General features: G+C 40.9%; 1 protein-coding gene across 1 annotated transcript in view; it reads left to right on the forward strand.

Annotated features, from left to right (window-relative positions):
• Window positions 1-961: 961 nt before the first annotated feature.
• Window positions 962-25,994, forward strand: part of LOC308293223 (protein NLRC3-like) — a gene marked incomplete at its 3' end in the record, with an annotated part of 115,702 nt that continues 90,669 nt past the window's right edge. The window contains exon 1 of the mRNA XM_080735659.1: window positions 962-1,034. Within this exon, the coding sequence (XP_080591785.1) occupies window positions 967-1,034 (68 nt within the window). The 5' untranslated portion in view covers window positions 962-966. The remainder of the gene's footprint in view (window positions 1,035-25,994) is intronic.

Genomic DNA, 25,994 nt, shown 5'->3' on the forward strand with positions numbered 1-25,994 from the left:
TAGAGGAAGGACTTCCGCTTCCGGTTCAGGGACTCCAATGTTAAAGTTGTCCGCTCAATAATGTGTCCGTGTAGAAACCGATCACGGAGCATTAGTTCCGGCCTATTTTAGTTCGGTTCGATAAAAAAATGTTTTTTAATTATTTTTTATTACATTTACGGGTTCTACGGGCATGGCAGAGAAGGGGTACAAAGGGGGATTTTGATGGCAGAGTTTGAGTTTAATAACATTTGTTAATGAGTAGTTCAACCCAAAATGTTTTTTTTATTTTTTTTGGATTACTCACGCCTTGGAGATTTGAGTTCAATAATGTGTTTTTGTATTTGTTGTATTGCTGAGACAAACATGTGATTATAGTAAATGTATCCGCATTGATTCTGGTTGGGGACCCAAATGCATGGCACATGGATGGGGAAGCCATCAGGGAAAATATTATAGAAAAATATATATATTATTATTTAATTTTTGTCTTAGGAATGCGACAAACATAAAAAAAAAATATTATTGAACTCAAGTCTCCATGGCATGAGTAATCAATAGGAAAAAAAGTCATTTTAGGGGTGAACTACTCCTTTAAGAAAATATATGTATTATTTACTGAATTTAAATTACTCTTACTCATTGTCCAAATGAAAAGTAACAAAGTACAAGTATTTACCATTTAAATTACTCAAAAGCAACAGTAAGAGTAGAGCATTTAAAAATGACTTAGTACAGATGCTCAAAAAAAACTACTACTACTGAGTAATTACTTTTACTCGGGTATTTTCCACATCTCAGGATAATCATGCTTGACATTTGTTCTTGATTTAGGCTGGGGAACAGAATACAACAATAATAGAATAACAATAACTAAATTATTAAACAACTTGACTTCTTACATTCTTATGATAATTATAGAAACATTTATATCTTTCCAGAAGTCTTCACCACAGAGCGGAGCCTTCAACACCCAGCTATGTGTCTATGAAGAGTGACTGGTCTAGAAGAGAACCTCTTAACTTCAGTGATCAACCTGGACCTCCACACACAACGTAAGTTAATCCTCCTATACATTACACTACATTACACTGCTTCTGTATACTCTACTCTATGTAATAATCTATGTAAACTATGTATAGACTGTACTGTATTTATCAACTGTTATAGCACAGTATTGTTTGTCAAATGTTACTGTTTCTATTTTTAATAGTCATACTTTTGATGTTTTGTTGTCGCTGCAAAAGCAAAACATTTTCCAATTTAGACTTAACAATAACAAATCTGAACAAATTGACCTCTTCATTCACATGATAATTATAGAAACTTTTTTTTTGTGACTCCACTTGAATAGTAGCTATCCAGATATGATTGGTTCTGTTTTCTTGTTGCTGCAATGTCATGAGGGAAAACTTAATACTGAATAAATGAACATTCACATGATAATTATAGAAACATTTATATCATTCCAGAAGTCTGTATTACAGACCAGAGTATCCAACACCCAGCTATGTGTCTATGAAGAGTGACTGGTCTAGAAGAGAACCTCTTAACTTCAGTAATGAACCTGGACCTCCACACACAACGTAAATCAATCCTCCTATACATTACACAACACTGTAAAGCTGCGCTCACACTGCAATATTTAAAAAATCTCAAAGGATTTGTATTTCTGGTAGCGTCACACACTACAGGTGTCAGGATCTTCCCCTGTTCTGACGTGACTGTCTTGGCCCGGCCATTGTCTTGTTTTCCACTCTTTGCTTCTACAATTTACAATTTAGGCATTTAGCTCTTAATCCAGAGGGATTTACAATTAGAGTTCTCAACAGGCCTGAAAATTAAGGCCCGGCCCTAACTGGGCCCGAGTGGGCCGACCCGAAAACCCAAAAGCCAGAGAGAGAAAAAAACAAACAAATCGTCAGTAGGCAGCACCAGTGTCTCACATTGCAACAGTGAGAGAATGGACATATAATAGTTGGTGAAATGGCAACTTCACGTGTTAAATTGTTCATGAAACATGCAAGGTTCTGCACAAAATGGGCTAACGTTAAATCCCTGTTGTTGTCAACAGTCAATCTCAGTAATACAGCTCTCATTCTCTCTCTTTCTGCCGTTGTCGCTGCCTGCGTGATTTATGTTTCGTCCTTTCAACTGTGACGCATCAAACACAGGCAGCTGGCTCGGCAGATCTATAAACCCAAAACGTGTTCATCTTGCTTGCATTCTGGGCTTGCAGATCTGTTATGTTTAGTGCGCGACACCACCTGACCACCATGCTTAAACATACACAACTCAGGCATGTAATAAGCAGCGAGCTGTGGCTGTAAAGTATTTCATATAAATGCACACAGCAGCAAAGGACACTTGATTAACCAGAAAGCATAATGGAATTAATACTATCTTACCAGACGAGATGATCGTATCTATAAGGTAAGGCTGTCAACGTATGGTGCTTTTAGGTTGATCATGTTGATGTTGTTGTAATACAATCCTCTTAAGTCCTTGTCAATATATCCAGGTTGGTTCCGCTTTGAATGTACTTTTCTTGTAACTTATTACAAACTTGTGAAATTGCCTGCTGCCTTTTAATTTAAAATGCAGCTCGAAACTTTCATCGCAGCCGCTCCACACAGAGCTAACGCTGACTCGCTGCTGTGGCAGAATTTCCGTATATCCAAAAGGTTTCGATTGTGACGTCATCACAACAACCAGACTGCTCTATGAGACTGATAGATTATACTTCCGTATGTGTCACCGATTATCCTTGGTCCATTGGTTAGGAACTTAGGCAGTCTTCAGTGCTGCACTGCAGACGGGCAGACAGAGATATGCGCCTGTTCTCTGTTGCTTGAGTGACGGAGCCCGAGGCCCGGCCCGGCTGACTAATTATTGTAATTTTTGGGCCCGGTCGGGTAGGGTCGGGCTCGGGCCGAATTTGAGAACTCTATTTACAATATGCAAGGACGGTGTTGTGTCTTACAACAACCATATTCCCAGATATTCTTTATAAACTGTAAAACTATATTCTGCACATCTTGCTAATCATGAGTTGATTCTGCCATCTGGATGTGAAAACACATGAGGACATCCTTGATTTCTAGGTTGGATAGAAGATAAGAGACCGGGTAGGATATGAACCAGTATTAGCATTGCTTTGTTAAAGGGATATTTCACTTTCGTCTGATCAGGCTTTTATGAACACCCTGAACAGTTTTTAATTTGCTTGATTCAGTATTTAGATATTTAATATTCATTTTATCAGACACCATCATCCAGGGCCCCTTCCCACACACACCCATTGTAACTTCAAACTCCATGATTCATTAAAAACACCCATTATTTTTCATGGTGAGTCATAACTCCTAATACGTGAGCTGGCCGTATGTTTGTGATAATGTTTTTAGTTTATTTTTTAATATTTTTTATTGTTTGTAATAAAGAATTATTACAAATAAATTAAAAGGTTATAAAAATAAAACAAAACACGGCCAGCTCACGTATTAGGAGGGCAGTATGAGCCCTCAGAAATAAGGTTTTAATGCATCTTGCATGGTTAACATGGAGTTTGAAGTTACAATGGGTGTGTATGGGGAGGAGCCCTGGATGGGGCCCCGACTGGTAACATTTACATCAAATATCTAAATTCTGAATCAAGAAAATTAAAAACTGTTCAGGGTGTTCATAAAAGCCTGATTAGACGATAAAATGAAAAAGTGAAATATCCCTTTAATCTCTATGCAGCAGGGCATCGGCTTATTGTTTAGTAAACCGACATCCTGGGAACATCCCTGTGGCTTCATGCAATTCAATTCAAATGAGCTTTATTGGCATGAGAAAACATACGTTTACATTGCCTAAGCAAGTGCCAAAAATAAAATAAGAACAGTTGAAAATGGGGAACATATATACAGTTACACAGCAATGTGTAAACAGAGCTATGTTGCATTGTGGCCTTTTATAAAATAACGGTTTAAAATGAATTTAAACGTAGCAGCTCTGTTTCATACTTTACTGTGTGTGCAGTAGGTCTAGATATCAATCCATGGTCGGTAGGTGGTTGTGTTCCTACAAATCACAATGTGGTGTTCAGTGGTGAAGCTGCACTAGAGCGATTCCTTTTGCCCTGGATCTTTCTTTCGTTCTTGACAGTTTCTTCATGTGTTAATCTATCTGGAATATCTAAACCCATTTTTATTGCTGTTTCTACTGCTATTGTTTTGTAGTTTTTGCTGTTGTTTCAACATTGAAGTGCCAAAACCCCAAAAAGTGGTAATCTCACATACTGGATACAACTTTTTTCATTCACGTGATAAATGTAAAACATTTGTATGATTCCAGAAGTCACAGAGCAGAGTCTCCAACACCCAGCTGTGTGTCTATGAAGAGTGACTGGTCTAAAGAATTCAATCCTCCTGTCTTCAGTGAACCTGGACCTCCACACACACAGTATGTCAATCCTCCTATACAATATATAACACTATAACATGACAAAGTGATCTCATGCATGTGTAAACTACTATAACACAATACATTAATAACAGTGTGTCCTCCCTGTTCAATCTGTATCTATATTATCAGTTACTATGTGTGCAGTTTGTGAATGAAGTTGTACAAATCACAATGTGGTGTTCAGTGGTGAAGCTGCACTCTAAAGACTGACTGCTTGTTTACATGACCTATCTATGGATTACACTATGTTATATCTATCTATGTAACACACTATGTTATATCTATCTATGTAACACACTATGCTATATCTATCTGTTATATCTATCTAGGAAACCCCTTTTTATTGCTCTTTCTATTGCTATATTGTTTTGCAGTTTTAGCTGTTGTCCAAAAGGTTATACACTCTCATACTAGATACAAATAAAACAACCTTTTCATTCACATGATAAATGTATACACGTTTGTATGATTCCAGAAGTCACAGAGCAGAGTCTCCAACACCCAGCTGTGTGTCTATGAAGAGTGACTGGTCTAAACAATTTAATCCTCCTGTCTTCAGTGATCAACCTGGACCTCCACACACACAGTATGTCAATCCTCCTGTACAATATCTAACAATAACATGACCAGGGGCGTCAGTGGGACTGAGTTACTAGGGCCCAAGGTGGAGGGGCCTGGAATTATGTTATACTTTAGCTATTGAAAAAATAGCAGATATACAAGCTCACAGCGCGCCACCGAGTGTAGGGGTGCTGATCATAGATATAAAAAGCTGATGCCTCGTTCTCCTCTGCAGTTCATTGGAGCGACTGCAACAGTTGTAGTCTGTACTTCCTGGAAGAACCAAGGGATCAATGTCAGTCAAGTGACTACTGGCAAATCACATCACGTTTTTTTTCCGGGACTTATCCAAGGACTACAATTCTCAGCTGTTCTTACAGGCTGCCTACGTAAAGACCCGCCCCCACCTGCCTCTGATTGGCCCAGCAACTTCCCTATGGGTGACAAACGTGGAAGCGATGGACACAGATTCCCTTGGTCCCTCAGAAGGAGGTGTCTACCTCTCTATGTCTATGGTGCTGATCTCCATCACTGAGAAGATTCGATAAGCATCTCGATACACTGCCAGCGATACGATATATTTGCGATACATTGAAATCCTGCCGATACGATGCATTACAAATCATACTTGACCCCGATACGATGCGATACGATTTACCCCTGTTCCCGATACGATGCGATACACCCCTTTTCACGATTTTATTGTGATTTGGACTTAACATCACTATACAATAACAATACCAGTGATTCTCTAACGTTTACATTTTAAGGACCATCATAACTCAGAGAGTACAAATGGAATCAAATTAACCTGTAACAAGAGTTAAACTAAATGTAAAACTTACTGGCAGTCACAGCTGCAGTAAACGGTTCAAGATGCCTCGGAAACACAGGATAGAATGAAATACTACATCAAAAACCCATTCAGACATGCATCAAACGATACATCACAATATGATACGATACATCACTAGAGAATACGATACATCACGAAACGATACATCACGATTTCAGATGTCAATTGTAACGATACACACTGAATGAACTGATTCACTCCTATCGTGCACATTTGTATCACAATTACGATCCGTATCGATTAATCTCAGCAACCCTAACCGAGTGCCGCACTGCGAGCTTGTAGATCAAATCTTTGAATATAAGTGAACATTTGTGACTCAAATTTTGCTTCTGAGGGGTCCCTGGAACAAATTAATTTGAGATGGGGATCCGTGGCCAAATACATATCATTTTAGGGGTCCTTCACACGAAAAAGTTTGAGCACCACTGACATATCAGATCTACAAGCTCGCAGCGTGGCACTCGGTGCCGCGCTGTAATAACAGTGTGTTCTCCCTGTTCAATCTGTATCTATATTATCAGTTACTATGTGTGCAGTTTATGAATGAAGTTGTACAAATCACAATGTGGTGTTCAGTGGTGAAGTTATATAGGTCATGTACACAAGCAAAACCCCCAAAATCACTGTTTCATTCACATGATAAATGTATACACGTTTGTATGATTACAGAAGTCACAGAGCAGAGTCTCCAACACCCAGCTGTGTGTCTATGAAGAGTGATTGGTCTAAAGATTATCCTCCCAACTTCAGTGATCAACCGAGACCTCCACACACACAGTATGTCAATCCTCCTATACAATATATAACATTATAACATGATCTGTCTGCCTGGATGGACGTGTCTAATCTAGCAAGCTACTAGCCAATTTTCTTGTACATTATGTTTATATCTTCATGGTGGCGCTATACTAGCCCACTTTACATTTTGGCCTTTAAGTCTTGTGTCATCGGTCTTTGACCGAAAGAAGTGGTACAAATCACTATCTATGTAACACACTATGGTGTATCTATATGTAATATCTATTTATGTAACACACTATTTTACATAGGTCATGTACACAAGCAAAACCACCAAAATAACTGTTTCATTCACATGATGAATGTATAAACATTTGTATGATTCCAGAAGTCACAGAGCAGAGTCTCCAACACCCAGCTGTGTGTCTATGAAGAGTGACTGGTCTAAAGATATTCCCCCTAACTTCAGTGATCAACCGAGACCTCCACACACACAGTATGTCAATCCTCCTATACAATATATAACACTATAACATGACCAGGGGCGTCACAAGGGGGGGGGGGGGGGGGGGAGTTATTAGGGCCCAAGGTGGAGGGGCCTGGAATTATTGTATACTTTAGTTATTGAAAAAATAGCAGATATACAAGCTCACAGCGCGGCACCAAGAGTAGGGGTGCTGATCACAGATATAAAAAGCTGATGCCTCGTTCTCCTCTGCAGTTCATTGGAGCGACTGCAACAGTTGTAGTCCGGACTTCCTGGAAGAATCAAGGGATCGCTGTCAGTCAAGTGACTGACAAATCACAACAACTCATTCATAAACTGCAACTGTGACTGACAAATCACAACAACTTCATTCATAAACTGCACACATAGTAACTGATAAAGATTGAACAGGGAGAACACACTGTTATTAACTCATTCTGTGCCAATGACGTCTCTTGACGTTTTTTTTGACGGCGTTCAGTGCCAATGACGTCTTTGACGTCTTTTGAGTTTTTTGTATAAAAAAAAAAAAAAAAATTCATGGGTGGCACATGAACCTTGGAGCCATTTTGGCATTTGGCACAGAAAGAGTTTTAATGTATTGTTTTATAGTAGTTTAAACATGAATGGCATCACTTTGTCATGTTCAGGGGTGTCGCACCAATGAACTGATTCACTCCTATCGTGCACATTTGTATCGCGATTATGATCTGTATCGATTAATCTCAGCATCCCTAACCGAGTGCCGCACTGCGAGCTTGTAGATCTGCTATTTTTGAAAAGCTGTGAAAATGTGTGCAAATCTTTGAATATAAGTGAACATTTGTGACTCAAATTTTGCTTCTGAGGGGTCCCTGGAACAAATTAATTTGAGACACGTATCATTTTGGGGGTCCTTCACATGAAAAAGTTTGAGCACCACTGACATAGCAGATCTACAAGCTCACAGCGTGGCACTCGGTGCCGCGCTGTGAGCTTGTATATCTGCTATTTTTCAATAGTTAAAGTACCCAGGGCCCAGAATTTGGTGTGACACCCCTGAACATGACCTAGTGATGTCATGCATGTTTAAACTACAAAACAATACATTAATAACAGTGTGTCCTCCCTGTTCAATCTGTATCTTGATTATCAGTTAATTTGTGTGCAGTTTGTGAATGAAGTTGTACAAATCACAATGTGGTGTTCAGTGGTGAAGTTATATAGGTCATGTACACAAGCAAAACCCCCAAAATCAGTTTCATTCACATGATAAATGTATACACGTTTGTATGATTACAGAAGTCACAGAGCAGAGTCTCCAACACCCAGCTGTGTGTCTATGAAGAGTGATTGGTCTAAAGATTATCCTCCCAACTTCAGTGATCAACCGAGACCTCCACACACACAGTATGTCAATCCTCCTATACAATATATTATAACATGATCTGTCTGCCTGGATGGATGTGTCTAATCTAGCAAGCTACTAACCAATTTTCTTGTGTTTGTATTTTCATGGTGGCGCTATACTAGCCCACTTTACATTTTGGCCTTTAAGTCTTGTGTCATCGGTCTTTGACCGAAAGAAGTGGTACAAATCACTATCTATGTAACACACTATGTTGGATCTATATGTAATATCTATCTATGTAACACACTATGTTGTATCTATATGTAATATCTATCTATGTAACACACTATTTTACATAGGTCATGTACACAAGCAAAACCACCAAAATCCCTGTTTCATTCACATGATAAATGTATAAACATTTGTATGATTCCAGAAGTCACAGAGCAGAGTCTCCAACACCCAGCTGTGTGTCTATGAAGAGTGACCGGTCTAAATTTGAACCTCTTAACTTCAGTGAACCTGGACCTCCACACACACAGTATGTCAATCCTCCTATACAATATGTAACACTACTGTATAACATGACAACAGTGTTGGGAAAGTTAATTTGTGGGTACTCTGAACGGGGCGATCAATGAACTGAGAGGGCCGTGTGCCCGGACTGATGCGAACACTGATCGCTGAGCTGAGGCATTACGGAGATAACAACATGGAGATTGATCGTAAACTTTGATGGAGAGACTCACTGCCCTATACAGAGGACCAGGAAACGGACATTAGAGTGAATACTCTATTCTATTTCACTCGCTCTAAAACAAGCTGAATTCAACGGATTGGACCCCCCCCCCCCCATTCCCGCAAGGTTCCCATTGACACTGTGAAGAAAGCCTATCCCCCCCACACCCCCTCATGCTTCCCACCCTCCCACCCTCAAACACCTGTTGTTGTGTCTTCTGGACTGTTCCAGCCAAGGATGTCTCATAGCCCAAACATCGCGGAGAGACAATTATCGCACTGACACCAGCGGAAAAGACATTCTGACCTAGGCTGCTATCTGGAAGCCTCTACACAGACTCACGCTAACACAAACATGACTCCCAGACGTACACGCATGCACACACACAACCATACACCCGCCTTTCAACCCCCCCCCCCCCCCCCCACGCAACCCCCCCCCCCCCCCCCTCCACATTATGCCTTTTCTTTCTTCCCCTCCTGTGTTTTTGTTCGTCAACCTGTTTTGGTTTTTGTCTTCATGTGGGGACTACGGATGAAATTTAGCATTCTTGCTAATTCCGGTGTATTTACATTGCATTCATGTAGTGTTCATTAATATGCATTGTCCCGTCTAAATAAACAAATAAATAAATAAATAAATAAATAAATTTAAACATGAACAAGTTCAAGTTCAAAACTTCTAAAATTAACTAGTTTTATAGTTCACAATTCTACATTGGTTCCCCAAAATGAACTAACTTAGTTCTTTTTAGTTCTTTTTTTTTTTGCCATGATATTTTTATTTTTGGCTATTCAAATGTATTTTGAGCTACAGAAAGCACCGCTCAGGTACTCACATATCAAAGTTAGCGAGGTCTGCGAGTCTGCAGCTGGGTGCTATTGGAGCATGTGAATGAAAAGAAAGACGAGAGGGCAGACGACCACTGACCAAACCACTGCACAAACAATAACGTTCAAGCAGAAACAAAGAATGTTAAGTTCATGTTCGCCCAAAATATGAACGTGTTCATGAATGATCATTCATTGAACGGGTTCAGGTACAACACTGCATGACAAAGTGATCTGTCTGACTTGAAACCATGTTGCATGTTGACAATGCTTGTTTGCACACTTGTGAATGTAGGTCACATTTAGTATGAAAACCTGCAGGTCATAAGCATTCTGGGTGACGTCACCATCAACAAGTGCAACCTGATATAAATATCAGGGCGCGCTCTGCTGGAGCACAAGTAGGCCATACATGGCCATGAGTGCACAAGGCACAAGTTGGCACCTCGACAGAGTGCAGTCTAGTTTTGGTCAAAGTTGATTCCATGCCAAAGCACCAGCGCTCACCCAGCAGTCTGCTGTCACCCAGGTCCATGCCAGCTCCACATGGCCTGGCTGCCACCCAGCAGTCTGCCTGCGTGCGCTGATGTGCCGGAGGAGACGAGTGGCACCGCCGTCTGGCCAACGCAAGTCACACTTGCAAATTCATTCCGTCCTTGGACCCTTTTATGCCCATATATGGACATATTGTGTCAGTCTCATATGTGGTCTATGACTTCAGCCATCTCCATATTAAGGAAAATATGGACACATTTTGGCCACGTTTTGGCCACATTAAACAATCAACTTGGTCTGTGCATTCTTTGGTCAAAGTTGATCCCATGCCAATGCGCCAGCACTCGCCCAGCAGTCTGCCATCACCCAGGTGGATGCGTGCAGTGGTCGCTTCTTGGCCTTAGGGCGTCTTACTAGTATTAAGTTGAGGGCCTTGGAGTGATATTGATATGTATTCATAAGTCATTGTCTATGTTCATAATAAGTTGTCTATTCATCTACACAGAGAGAGGAAGAGGAGTGGTTGTGTTGTGACAGAGCAGGCGTCCAAGAGATCCAGAACCACACCTGGACAAAGTAAGACTAGATATAATTTGTACTAATTACAAATTCATATTAATAAATTGAATGCTTACATTTCGGAAATCATAGACTTAATATTCAAAATATTGTCAGTATCAATATCTATGTGCAAATAATGAAGCTAAACAACTATCAACATCTGGACAAAAACAACTGATATTGTGTTGTTACTTTTGGCTGGTTTTCTTAAATTGCACATTTTCTGGAGGGCATTTATTTAATAATGTGTGCATGTGTGCTGTAAAGATCCAACATTTTATATTAACCTGAATGTTTAAAACATGTATTTTTCTTATTTTCTCTCATTTCAGATGTCAGTCCGCAGGGTGATTTGAAGGATTATAAGGACAGTTTGGAGAGTCTTGATGAAGTGAAAGACCACATGACGGAAGAGTCTGGAACCTCCCTCACCAGCACCTACACAGAGCTCTACATCTCACATGGAGAGAGTGAAGGGGTTAATAGGCAACATGAGGTGATACAGCTTGAGACAGCGTCCAACATGAGGACCTTCCAAGACGAACCAATCAACTGCTGTGACATCTTTAAACCCCGCCCTGGCAGAAAGACACCCATCAGAAGAGTTCTGACCAAGGGCATCGCTGGCATTGGAAAAACATTCTCTGTGCGCAAGTTCATTCTGGACTGGGCAAGGGGTTTGGAAAATCAAGATATAGATCTCTTAATTCCCTTCTCATTCCGGGAGCTGAACTTGGTCAGAGATGAGCAGTACAGTCTTCTCTCACTGATCCATGATTTCCACCCGACATTAAAGAATGTCACAGCAGAGCAGCTCGCTGTCTGGAAGGTTGGCTTCATCTTTGATGGTCTGGATGAAAGCAGGTCTTCATTCCACTTCCAAAAAAACAGTTTTTCTGATGTGACATCATCAGTGGATGCTCTGTTGACAAACCTCATCGAGGGGAATCTGCTCCCCTCAGCCCTCCTCTGGATAACCACCAGACCTGCAGCAGCCAATCAGATCCCTCCTGAATATGTTGACCTGGTGACAGAAGTACGAGGGTTCACGGACCCCCAGAAGGAGAAGTACTTTAGGAACAGATTTGTTGATGAGGAACAGACCAGCCCAGACCCCCAGAAGGAGGAGTCTTTAAAGAAAAGTGAAGAGAAGTTGGCCGACAGAATCCTCTCACACTTGAAGACATCAAGGACCCTCTACATCATGTGTCACATCCCACTCTTCTGTTGGATCATTGCTACCGTTCTGCTGGACATGTTGATGACACACACGATAGGACAGCTGCCCAAGACCCTGACTGAGATATGCTGCCACTTCCTGTTGGTTCAGACAAAGAGGAAGAAGCAGAAGTATGGTGAGACAGATGAGGTTAATCAACAGCACCTCACAGAGACTGACAGGGAAGTTCTTCTGAACCTGGGAAGGCTGGCATTTGAACATCTGGAGAAAGGTAGCATCATGTTCTACCAAGAAGACCTGGAAGAGTGTGGTCTTGATGTGAAAGAAGCCTCACTGTACTCAGGAGTGTGCACACAGATCTTTAAAAGAGAGAGTGTGCTGTTCCAGAAAACGGTCTACAGCTTTGTTCATCTGATCATCCAGGAGTTTATGGCTGCAGTCTACCTGTTCCACTGTTTCACACAGAAGAACATGAAGGTACTGAAGACATTCCTGGAAGACAATAAATACAAGAGTGACAGCTCCCTCTCAGGCTTCCTGAAAGCTGCCAAGAAAAAATCCCTGAAGAGTAAAAATGGCCACCTGGACTTACTTGTTCGATTCCTTCATGGCCTTTCACTGGAGTCCAACCAGAGTCTTTTAGGAGGACTATTGGGTCAGACAGAATTCAGTCCAGAGGAGATCCAGAAAGCCATCAAGAACTTGAAGAGGATGTACTCAGGTGATGCCTCCCCTGACAGATGTATCAACATCTTCCACTGTTTGATGGAGATGAACGACAACTCAGTACATCAGGAGATCGAGAACTACCTGAAGTCAAAGAACGGGTCAAAGAAGAAACTGTCTGGGAGCCAATGTTCAGCTCTGGCCTTTATGCTGCAGATGTCTGAGGATGTTCTGGAAGAGTTTGACCTGAAGAAATACAACACAGCAGAGCAGTTTCGAAAAAGACTGATCCCAGCTGTGAGGAACTGCACAAAGGCTCGGTTAGTAGTCAAGTGAATAGAAACATCCTAGAGTCAATCTGCCATTACAGTTAACTTTTTAAACTATGACGGGTAGCAGTGGCTCAGGGGTGGGTAGAGAAACCGTCATTAGAACACAAAGGGTTCCCAAAGGATTCCCAGGCAGTTCGATCCCAGGCTTCCCCAGAGTTAGTGTGGAAGAGTCCTTGAGAAAGACTCTGAACCCCTAGTTGCTCCCTATGATCAGGTTGGTGCTTTGCATGGTTTCCTCCACCATCGGTGTATGAATGTGTGTGAATGGGTGAATGTATTGAATGTGTGTGTGAATGGGTGAATGTAATGCACAATCTCTCTAAAGTACCTTGGACCAAGGCACTATATAAATATACCATTTACCATTGATAAAGATTTATTAGAATTTAGGGTAGATAAAAGTTCCAATAATACTGTTAAATCCCCTTCACCATGGTGAAAGCACTCTGTAGTACAAGTTCAAAGATGTCTCTTGTCAACTACAAGCTTATTAGTCCCTCATGTGATGGATCAGTTGATTGTGAATAAATTATCCTTTTAAGGTTCAATGGAACAGAATTCCAAATACTAGGCTCATAAACAGTTGCTCACCTTTGCTAAACAAATAGATGATACTGGGATGCAGGACACTGGAACACTGTTACCTTATAGATTATGATACTAGGATGTATAGGACACTGGAACACTGTTACCTGATAGATTATGATACTAGGATGTATAGGACACTGGAACACTGTTACCTGATAGATTATGATACTAGGATGTATAGGACACTGGGACACTGTTACCTGATAGATTATGATACTAGGATGTATAGGACACTGGAACACTGTTACCTGATAGATTATGATACTAGGATGTATAGGACACTGGAACACTGTTACCTGATAGATTATGATACTAGGATGTATAGGACACTGGGACACTGTTACCTGATAGATTATGATACTAGGATGTATAGGACACTGGAACACTGTTACCTGATAGATTATGATAGTGGGATATATAGGACACTGAACACTGTTACCTGATAGATTATGATACTAGGATGTATAGGACACTGGAACACTGTTACCTGATAGATTATGGATTACTTTATATTCTTCACTGAGAGGACAGGAACATTTTAAAATAAAAGCTTATCCCAGAAAGAAATAATGGGTGTGTTTAACCCCCTGACCGTTAAAATGGAGTTTGAAGTTACAATGGGTGAAGGAAGACTGATAACATTTACATAAAATATCTAAATATTGAATCAAGCAAATTAAAAACTGTTCAGAGTGTTCATAAAAGCCTGATTAGATGATAACAAGACCAACAGCTTTTTTGAAAGTGAACTGTCCCTTTAATCTGCATTTACAGACTTGTTGGCTGTAAACTCAGAAAGGCAGAGGTTGAAGTTGTGGCTTCAGCTCTCAGCTCTAATCCTTCCCATTTGAGAGAATTGGACCTCAGTGAAAACGACCTGAACGACCCAGGACTTGTGGAGCTGCTCTGTGAAGGACTGAAGAGTATGCACTGTAGGCTGGAGATTCTACGGTAAGATACATTTACCTGATTTATATTGATCACTTCTGTAATATGTACTGTATTATGTGAATGTAATATGAATGCTGTGGTGAGAATATATAAGCTTGATATCATGATAACCCAAGCCTATGTGCCTGAGTAGACGTTACAATGACCACAAACATGTTTGACACAAAGCTCATGTGAGCTTGTAGATTTGCTACTTTCAACGTGTGACCCCAATGGGGTCCCAAAACTATTTTTGGGCGTCCCCAGCTTAATGTGCAACACACAGTATAGGTGTATACAGGGTATCTGCACATTTATAAAGGTACAATTTATTAACTTTAAAACCAAATTGACCAAATTGTCAAATATTCTGGAAGGAAGAGGCAAACATTCCGAAATAGCTGATCTACAAGCTCACTGCGAGGCATTGTTCCTAGTGCTTGTAAGGGTGGGGATTCCCAGTTCAAATATGATTATGAATCAATCAATCTGGTGTTTCATTCTTCATTCAGACTGGCTCACTGCAACTTGTCAGAGAGATGCTGTGAACTTCTGGTCTCAGCTGTAAGCTCTCATCCCTCCCTAAGAGAGCTGGACCTGAGCTCCAACATGATGGTGAATGTTCCAGTCCTGGAGAACTGCAAGTGAGTAGACTTGAGCTGTGTCCATGTTAGTGCACTGAATGTGCAGTGTTTCCCTCATGTGTCTCTGAACAGAGTATTCACTCTGACACAAAGTCACACATAGATGTGTACATATTTGTGTATTTAGTAGGGCTGTCAAATTTAATGTGATAATAACGAGTTAGCGCCCATTCCTTTTAGCGTGTGATTAGCGTGCTGTGGTGTTTAAAACGTGGTCTACTCCAAGCGCTGTGGTCCACTCTGTAGATTGATTAAACATAACATGCCACGAAAAAAAGAAAACTCATAGATTATTACCTCCCAAGTAAAGCCTAACTAAAGGGCTGTCCATTCTGTCTCCGACCACCAAACCTTTTGCAGCTTTCCCAACTCCATTTCGGGGTAATGCTTTTCAGTTGTGAGTGGCGCCATTTTGTAGTTTAGTTGAACCGGACCTTTCCGACGAAAAGTTTGTTGGTCGAAACAGTATGGAAAGGCCTTTAGACTTTGTCGTAAGACGTGTTGTATGCTGATCTGCAAGCATGCAAGGTGTGATTTAGCAGATTGGATATTTCCACTTGCAGGATGTGAGACGTTCAGTTCAGAAACGTTTGCCTTCACAATGATAAGCCTAATTGTTAGTAATCATTACTGCAATGTTACAGTTAGTAAATCAATATGCCATCTGTTGGGCTTGAGCTCTGGTCCTTAGTGTTAGAAGGAGTTCTCCTTAACAGTTTCTCAGCCAAATCGCCAAACATCGCCATTTTGAGGAGGCCCAGCCAGCCAGATCGCCAAACGTCGCCTTGCTGATGATTTTCTGATTTTTTTGGTATTTTTTTGACATTTTTAGAGCAAAAACTGACCTTTCTAGCTTCATTTCAGTCTAAAGAAACATATTACGATGGAAATGACATCATCGATGACGTAACCCGGAAGTCGTTCGGCCATAACATAGCATAGGCCTTTCCATAGCATTGAAAGCTGACGTTTTTCTTATCAAACTTTACCATATGTGTCCCAATCTCATTGAGAGCTAGTCATCTCGGCAAGTACAGCTTTAGACAGGGACTGAAAATACCTCTTTTTTTTTTTCTCACTAAAATGTGATAAAGCCACTAAAGCATTTCATAAATTTCAGGCTACATTTCACTTAAACGCCAGAGCTTAACTAATGTAATTAATGTGAGAGATCGGTACATAATTCTGTTAGTCCTCCCAGTTGATATTAGCTAAAATGCTAACTAATGCTAACAAAATATGCCTTTGTTAGCCGTTTGTAGCCAAATGCGGTAATATCGGGACTCCATTACTTAGCGATGCAACCCACAGTATTTATCCCATTAATTTAATGCCACGTGTGTTCCAAATGAACAATTATTAACCACGTAATGTTGTTATAATGATTTAGTGTATTATTTTATTTATTATTTTTCCGCCGTTCACTTCCGCTGTTTCTTCTTCTACGCGGGTGAAAATGATCCGTTCCTGCCTGGAGGCGTCTGTGACGTATGCGTTTGTCTTCCGTGAAGCCTTCCTTTGTCACTGAGTTAGCTTAGCATTGAATAGAACAGTGTCGTCGTCAGTGGTGAAAGTGGTTTGAAATTCTTGCCGGAACTGTCCCAAAATTGGCCGCGCGGCGAAGCTGCGCGGCCGGAAAAAAATTGGGAGGCTCTAACCCACCAAAACCCATGAAATGCATAGAAAACTGCATTTTGGCATAGTTATACACACAATAAAAACAGTACAGGTCCTACACCTGAATTAGGCAACGGCATTACACTTACTGTAACATGAATCATGATTGAAATCCTAAAGGAAATATCTATAATAAACCTCCTCAAATTGTTCATTGTTCCATACAGAAGGGTAAGCATGCAGGGCTAGCATTGATTGATTGATTGATTGAAGACTTTATTAGAAGTTTGCATAGGAAAAGGTACAGTTTCACGACGGTACAGTTCACTGGTACAAGGTCTAGGCCTACTAAAAGGAGATCCATGAAAAGACTAAGCTTATTTCCACAGGAAACCATTTAAGTATCTCATAAAAACAAAAAAGCAGAATCACCTAAGATAAGATAAGATGTTTATGGTCACTGTACAACAACATTTTGTTTAGTATATCCACATAAACACATATAGTAGCAGCATCAACAAAGAAAGAAATGCTGACAGAGCAACATTATTCTATCCTAGTCTAGTCACCATATCTTGCTCTCTTATTTGTTGTCTCCCCAGGCCCCCACACACATGTAAAGCATGTTTGAAAGCTTTATATAAATTCCAGATAATATAATATATTATTATTAATATTATTATAACCAGTTATCTAAAGTAACTAAGTACATTTACTAAAGTACTGTATTTAAGTACAGGTTTTAAGTATAGCCTAGCCTACTTTACTGGAGTATTTCCAATATTTAAGCTAGATGCAGAAATTAGAATGGAATCATTTTGGTCTATTCTGCCTTTGGTCTAGGCTGCATCGCATGCAGGCACCATGGCAGGCACAGTGCCACAGACACGACGAGTCTCTCCTAGAGATGGGATTTATGGCTCTTTGAAGTGAGCCGGCTCTCTGGGATCCGTTCCTTTCAAAGAGCCGTTCAAAAAGACTGGCTCATTCGAAGGAACGGCTCCCTACTGTGAACCGAATCCTATCGTTCATTTCAAAGAGCCGTTCAAACGACTCGATTCGTTCACGAACGTCCCACCTCTACTCTACCCGCTCCGTGTCAAACACTGAAACAGAATCGATTACACTGACCTACACAAACCCACGGGAATAATTTAGAAGCACTTCATCAGAAAATATAGTCTAACTAGTTACACTTGTGTAGCCTACTGTATGTTAATCTGACTTTAGTATAGGCTATTGTTTTCTTCCTGGACGTGCGTTTGTGGCAGGTTATTTAACATGGGATTTTGACAGCTGGCTTCTCCTTTTCTTAACGGAACTCCGTTCCGGCCCCAAATGTTTTAACGGAACGGGGGTTCCGGCCGTTCTAGCTCACTTTCACCACTGGTCGTCGTAACGTTCAGAGCGTTGTTTTTTTTTTTGGACAATAAATTGACAGCCAAGAAAACATGGATGGAATGCAATCGTTCACTCGCCGTCGGAAAGTTGACTTTAGAGTAGACTATTCTGGTTGACTGGCTAACTGGCTATGAGTGGCTAACGGCTAACGCTAGCTAGCGTTAGCTAGCGCTAGCTGCAGGCTAACGCAGGCATCGTATAAACAAATAAAACGTGACCCAACTATATTGTTGCTCTCTTCTACAAGCTCACAACGTGAGGCGGTTAAGCCTGTAGATTGTGTTTTATTATCAGGTCAGATTATACTTCTGACTGAAGTTACACAAACACTCATGTAACATGAAGCACTTAGTTAGCTATTAGCAATTAGCATAGCTACAGTTATCTATTGTTAGATGTTAGATGTATAACAACATTGAATGAACGGGATAAATACTGTGGTTTGCATCGCTAAGTAATGGAGTTCCGATATTACCGCATTTGGCTACAAAGATAAGATAAGATTGGTTACGAAATAATTCACACACAGTAACCAGTGGTGGAAAAAATAGCCGATCTACATGCTCACATGCGACGCGTTTTGAGCTTGTAGATCTGCTATTTTCAAATTACCGAGGTATAAAATAGGGCTAAAGTGGTCCGTGCATGTTTTATAATATTATAATTTATATCTGCAAAGTAATTAGTAACTAAAGTTTTCAAAAATTGTAGTGGAGTAAAAGTACAATATTTGGAACCGAGATGTAGTGGAGTAGAAGTAAAAGTATTGGAAATTGGATTTACTAAAGTAAAGAAATAGCCAAGTTCTCTAAGTTAGAGTGTATGTAAACGTTTGTGTTCTCATGCCAATAAAGCTTTTTGAATTGAATTGTGCCTCTCTACTTCCCCATGTGGCGGAGTCACGTCATTGCAGGTTAGAATTATATTTAAAAGGTAAATATCTCAGAAGTAGTATTTTAGCATGGCATCATTCTATAAGCCATATCTTCAAAACTGTTGGGTCAATCTCCACAACCAATATATCATTTTGTAGCTATGATCCCCAGCTTTCAAATGGAATGACAAAATGAAAATGAAAAAAATTGCAATGACTGGCTCTCAGTGAGATTGGGACACATATTTAGACAGATTTTCATTCGGAAAAAAATGGCAGGCTGACAGAGCGGTCACTCAGGAGCAAAAACGAGTGTGCACGGCGTGCGCACGACGTTCAGGGCGTGCGGGATCGCTCCCGTTCGGCGGACCGGGAGCCATAATGGCGGCTCCATAGGCGGCCATTATGGTCCACATGCTGTCCAGGCTTAGTCCAGACTGCAAGACCTAATCGTTGGGCACACTCTAGTGGTATAGTACGTGTACTACATTCTGCAATCATATTATCCCTGCTGGGTTAGGCTACTGATAACTTGGAAATTAATAATATTCCTGGCAGTATAGGCGCACAAGCATATTGTAAATGGCTGAGAGAGAGTTAACTCACTAAGGAAAGTACGCTTTCAACCTCAGATCTGTCTTTGTTTTGGTGAGTAGTTAAGTAGTCTACTTTTTATTTAAGACAACAGATGAGAGGCTGAGCAGGCTGGGCTACCGTGGCTGTGAGTGCAAGGGCTCATCGGTGACATAGCGTTAAGGATAACACCTTCTAACGCTATGGACCAGAGTTAGAACATGTAGAAATGTGTCCCTGCCCTTATTTACACCCTGCAAAGTGTAAATAATAACTTAACTAGACTGCAGAGAGAATAGTTTAGTGCCTCAAAGAAACTAGTTCTTGTGGTTGAGAAATAACAAGACATAGCCTATCCAAAATAAATCTGCATAGTAAAGTTGCATCAAGAAGGGATACAAGGAGAGTGGAGTTCTCTAGAGGTTAAGGTGGAGTCTGAGGAGGAGATGAGATCCAAACTGGGCAGCAGTGAGTACTGTATGTCTGGATGGGCTGCAGGACCAAGATAATGATAGGAGAAACACTGTAGTGTCAGCTAGTGGAGACGTTGTGTTAGACACTGAGACATTGATGCATTGTTGTTCTACTTCCTGCAGAGTGAAACATGGAGGAGAAGATTGGCTTAATCCTCAACTCATTACCAGATGTGAGTATCTGTCACACCCACCAGTTCACCGGGTTTTCACCTTAGCACCACCCACCACCCACAAGTGTACCAGGTTTTCACCTTAGCACCACCAACCTGAACCAGTCCCTCCGCCTCCTACAACAAGACCACCCACCTGTCCTAATCCCTCCTCATTCTCATGACAGGCTTTAAAAACTGTGCTCTCATTCAGTGTCAACTGGTAAAGTGTGAAATGTTTGATAGCTGTCAGCAGCATCTGGGCACAGAGCATAGAGCAACCTGGAGTTTCCCTGCCCACAAAGGTTGTACTAATATAATGAAATGATGATGAGGGGAGGTGCGTGGGTGGGTTCGATTATATTACGTTAGTTAATCGCTCTTTTTGCATTGGCACTTTTTACCCCAAGGTTTCATCCTCCAGGAAGAAATCCAAATACAAAGGGAATACATAATTGCTCATAGCAACCACACCAGGGGGTCTAATGAAATACTGTCAACCTCCTAGACTCATGAAAACCAGAAAAAGTAGAAAACTATGGCACCACCTCATTAACATTTCATAAACTATTGCAGGGATCTTCAACATTTTCAGGCCAAGGAACCCTTAGTTGAGAGAGAGACGATGCAGGGACCCCCACAACCTTGTCATAGATTCCATATGTTTCCATAAGTGTATTTTGGATTTGTGTAAATTTGAGTTTTCAGATATTTAATCACTTGAACTGTCAATACTTAATAAACTTGACCTTTGACCTTCTTAGTGTGTGTGTGTGTGTGTGTGTGTGTGTGTGTGTGTGTGTGTGTGTGTGTGTGTGTGTGTGTGTGTGTGTGTGTGTGTGTGTGTGTGTGTGTGTGTGTGTGTTGTTTTCTCATCAGATTTCCAGAGTTTAACAGGGAGGAACATGAAGGTCCTGGAGACATTCCTGGGAGATACTGTATATTCCCTCTCTGACTTCCCAAAAGCTGCTATGAAGAAATCCATGGAGAGTAAAAATGTCCACTTGGACCTCTTTGTCCGCTTCCTTCATGGCCTCTCTGTGGAGTCAAACCGGAGTCTGTTGAGAAGCCTATTGGAACAGACAAAGAGCAGTCCATGGGAGATCCAGAAAGCCACCAACAACCTGAGGGAGTTGTTAAAAGATGCCTCTCCTGATAGATGTGTCAACATCTTTAACATCTTCCGCTTTTTGATGGAGATGAACGACCACTCATTACATCAGGAGATCCAACAGTACCTGAAGTCAGAGAACAGAACAGAGAAACTGTCAGAGATCCAGTGTTCAGCTCTGGCCGTCATGATGCAGACGTCAGAGGAGGTTCTGGAAGAGTTGGACCTGGACAAATACACCACATCAGATGAGGGGCGAAGGAGACTGGTCCCAGCTGTGAGGAACTGCAGGAAGGCTCGGTTAGTAGTCATGTAGTCTCGAGTGGCCAGACTGTTGACTCCCACTATTTGAAAATGCTCCCGTCATACAGTTTGGGGGAAAGGAGGTCTTTGGATGAGTACCAGTTAAAGCGGAAGTGAAGCCTCCTCCACACTTTCGCAAATCACAACCTCCACCCCTCATTTCTCACCTGCCCCTCTTCTAGCGCCACCATGAGGTTGCCAACCTGACGATCGCTTATATCCCGATTAGATAGTCTTACTGGTTTTATATAGTGTATATAAAATGATTCATCGACGACTCGCATTAAACCCCCCGACTTGCCCTAATTTAGTTTTAGTAATATTTTAGTCAGCTGAAAAGTTACTCACTTTCTTTTAGTCTGGTTCTATTTGATTAAATACCATAAAACTATAGTTGACTAAATCTACAGTTGATTTAGTCGACTAAAATGCTTTTTTGAGGGCCGTGATAGTGTTGAAATGCCAGATTTTTACTGCTGTGTGCTGAAAATAACAGATCTACAAGCTCACAAGATGTCGAAGCACCACAAGTTGAGAGCATGTAGATCTGCTACTTTCTGAGAGAGTGACATCTGCACACAACTAAACAAAAAATGACTTGTCTTTTAGTTCTACTGGATCTCTCCTCCACTAGTCCCTCCCTAACAGTTTTGTTGAGGAAATAGTACGTATATTTAGTCATAGTTTTAGTCATCGTATCTTAGTTTTTATTTAGTTTTGTCATTGAAAAAAGGTAGTTGTCGAAAAGTTTTCATCATAATTTTATTTTTATTTGATTATTTGTGTTGTTAAAAAAAAGAAAAAAACTAAAAACTATTTACACCTCATTGGATATTTGTTATCTCTGTACCTGTGATGCTCTGTGTGGGAGCATCACTGGTATTTCCTGGTTCTGTCTCTTGTCTCTTCACATAACCTCCATATTGTAGCTTATGAAATGTTATAATATTGGGGGAAATGCAAACTAACGTTGTGTCGGTGCTCCGCCTCGAAGCCAGATCAAAGCCTGCAGTTGTGGCCCAGCTTGAGGAGACAGGGATGAGAAATAGAGAGACTGAATGCTGGTCTCTAGCAGCTTGTTTGTAAAGCTTTTACACAGTTTAGGCATTTATATACAATGTAGTTCAGTCTTCATTTCACACCTTTAACTGCTGGTTGAAAGCTTTAATATAAAATGTTTTATCTTCCTCCGTACAGTCATTCTGTGCTGTCAAGTGGTATAGTTTATTCCACACTCTGCTCCACTAAATACTGTTTATGTCTGGATAACTAGATAGTAGATCTTTTATTTAACTCCCATGACAGTAACAGTGTATAATTTGTTTTGATAATCTCTTATTTAATATGCATTTACAGACTTGTTGGCTGTAACCTCGGACAGACAGAGGTTGAAGTTGTGGCTTCAGCTCTCAGCTCTAATCCTTCCCATTTGAGAGAATTGGACCTCAGTGAAAACGACCTGAACGACTCAGGACTAGTGGAGCTGCTCTGTGAAGGACTGAAGAGTCTGCACTGTAGGCTGGAGATTCTACGGTAAGATACATTTACCCCGTTTATTTAGATATTTCTGTTTTATTATGTATGGAATTGTGTGAATTTAATATGAATGGTGTGATGAGAATGTATTACTGAGCTTGATGTCATGATAACCGAAGCCTATATGTGCCTGAGACGTTAAAATGACCCTAAACATGTTGGAAAGTGTAATATCCCTTTAAGGCAAATGTATAAGATACGTCATCATACAACAGGATTGCACATCTAAAATAGCTGATCTACAAGCTCACAGTGAGTTGAGGAAACAACACTTGTGAGCTTGTAGATCAGCTATTTTCAACATATGATATGACCCCCAAGGGGGTCCCCAAATTATGTTGTGGGGTCCCCAGATGATTAGCTTAATGTGCAACATACAGTACAAGTCTATACAGGGTATATGCACATTTAAAGAGGTAAAATGTAATGGCTTATGTAATGACCATTTAAAAAACAAATGGCCAAATTGTCAAATATTACAGAAGGAAAAGGCAAACAATGTCAAAATAGCAGATCTACAAGCTCACTGTGAGGCATTGTTCCAAGTGCTTGTAAGGGTGGGGGTCCCCAGTTCAAATATGATTATCAATCAATCAATCTGGTGTTTCATTCTTCATTCAGACTGGCTCGCTGCAACTTGTCAGAGAGAAGCTGTGAACTTCTGGTCTCAGCTGTAAGCTCTCATCCCTCCCTAAGAGAGCTGGACCTGAGCTCCAACATGATGGTGAATGTTCCAGTCCTGGAGAACTGCAAGTGAGTAGACGTGAGCTGTGTCCATGTTAGTGCACTGAATGTGCAGTGTTTCCCTCATGTGTCTCTGAACAGAGTATTCACTCTGAGACAAAGTCACACATAGATGTGTACTTACTGTATTTGTGTATTTAGTAGGGCTGTCAAAGTTAACGTGATAATAAAGAGTTGGTGCACATTCCTTTTAATGGCACAATTTGTTTTGATGTGCAATTAACACTTCAGCTGCCTTTGTCGATACTCCTCGTCATTGAAAGGGTTAATATCATGACACTGTTGACGACGCTCCTCGTCAGTCTTACTGTATTTACAGTAAAATAATTATTACTTACTATACAGTGCTCCGGTCCAGTCCACATCAACTTTTTAATCCCAAAGCTGGCATGTTTACAGCACAAACTAGGCTTGGATGGCGGCCGCCATGACACACTGTCATATGACACACTATGTTACTAGATGGACTAAACGTTGAAGTAAAGTGATAATCCATCGACGCAAAAACAATCCCGCCCGGCCCTTCAAAATAATAGCGGCGGCCTACGATGGAAGCGGCGCGGCACCAAGCATCCTTTCAAAGTAAGGGGCAGCAAAAGTGTTAATTCACTGTGGTGTTTGAACCGTGGTCCATTCCAAACTCTGAGGTAAACGTATTGTTGTAGTTTGATTAAACATAACATGTAGTTTGATTAAACATAACATGTAGTTTGATTAAACATAACATGCCAATGAAAAAAGGCTCATATAGCTTATTATCTCCCAAGTAAAGACACCTGCACAATAAAAGCCAGATCATTAGTAATCAATGTTCCCTCTAAGCTGCGCGCATGCACGCCCGCGCACAACTCAGGAGTGTGTCGCGCACAAGACATCTTTGTCGCGCACGGCACTTTAGTACCGATAGATTTGTGAAACGTAGTTGATTATTTTGTGGGTAAGCCTACTCATTCTCTGTCTGTCTGCAACTATAGACAGCGCTCTCTCTCTCTCTCTCTCTCTCTCTATCTCTCTCTCTCTCTCTCTCTGTCTCTCTCTCTCTGTCTTTCGGTGCCTCCCCCTCTTGCCAAAATCTCTCTCCCTCGCTCTCGACTCTCGCCTCGCCCAGTCGTCCTCTCTCACGATTCTCTCTCACACACGCACGCACGCACGCACGCACGCACGCTAAACAGAGACTTCTTCTGACTACTTTGTTTTACTGCCGTCATAAAACTGTCTCTGTAACTCTATGCGTGCGGTGCAGCTGCATTAACGTTAGCCCGTCTTCAAGTTTTAGCCACGCAACATCGTGGCAAAACAAAACAAACGCATGCGCTTTGCGAGTTTGCGTTGCGTATCCAGAAGCTCTGTAAAGGAGTCCATGAATGGATATAATGTGCAGTTTCATAAAGGTCTCAGAGAAAGAAATAGCCTAATCCATAGCCTAATGCATGTCAAACAGGCGGTCCTTGACATTAAAATGGAAGGGAATCACTGCTAAAGCCATACAAATATTATCTTATGGGGGTCCCTGGGATAGCTTTTCAAATGAGGGTCTGTGGGCTTGTCAAGTTGTAGGTCCTTGACATGAAAACGTTTGAGAACCACTGCTGCTTCACTGTCCCACAATGAAGGAGAGAGAGAATCTTTTTGCTATATTCCACCAATCTGTAAGGCCATAGCTATGTTTACATTAATGTTATTCAATATACATTTTAGCACAAACTAATGGCTATTCAAACCAGGTCCAGTTTCCATTATGTTATTGCATTTTCTGTGAATTAATAATTCTACACAATCTGCATTTGCTGTGAATTAATTATATTCTGCACAATCTACAGTTTAACCCAGTGATTATCT

This window comes from Nannobrachium achirus (genome assembly GCF_963921795.1).
Source record: "Nannobrachium achirus genome assembly, chromosome: 10".
NCBI lineage: Eukaryota > Metazoa > Chordata > Actinopteri > Myctophiformes > Myctophidae > Nannobrachium > Nannobrachium achirus.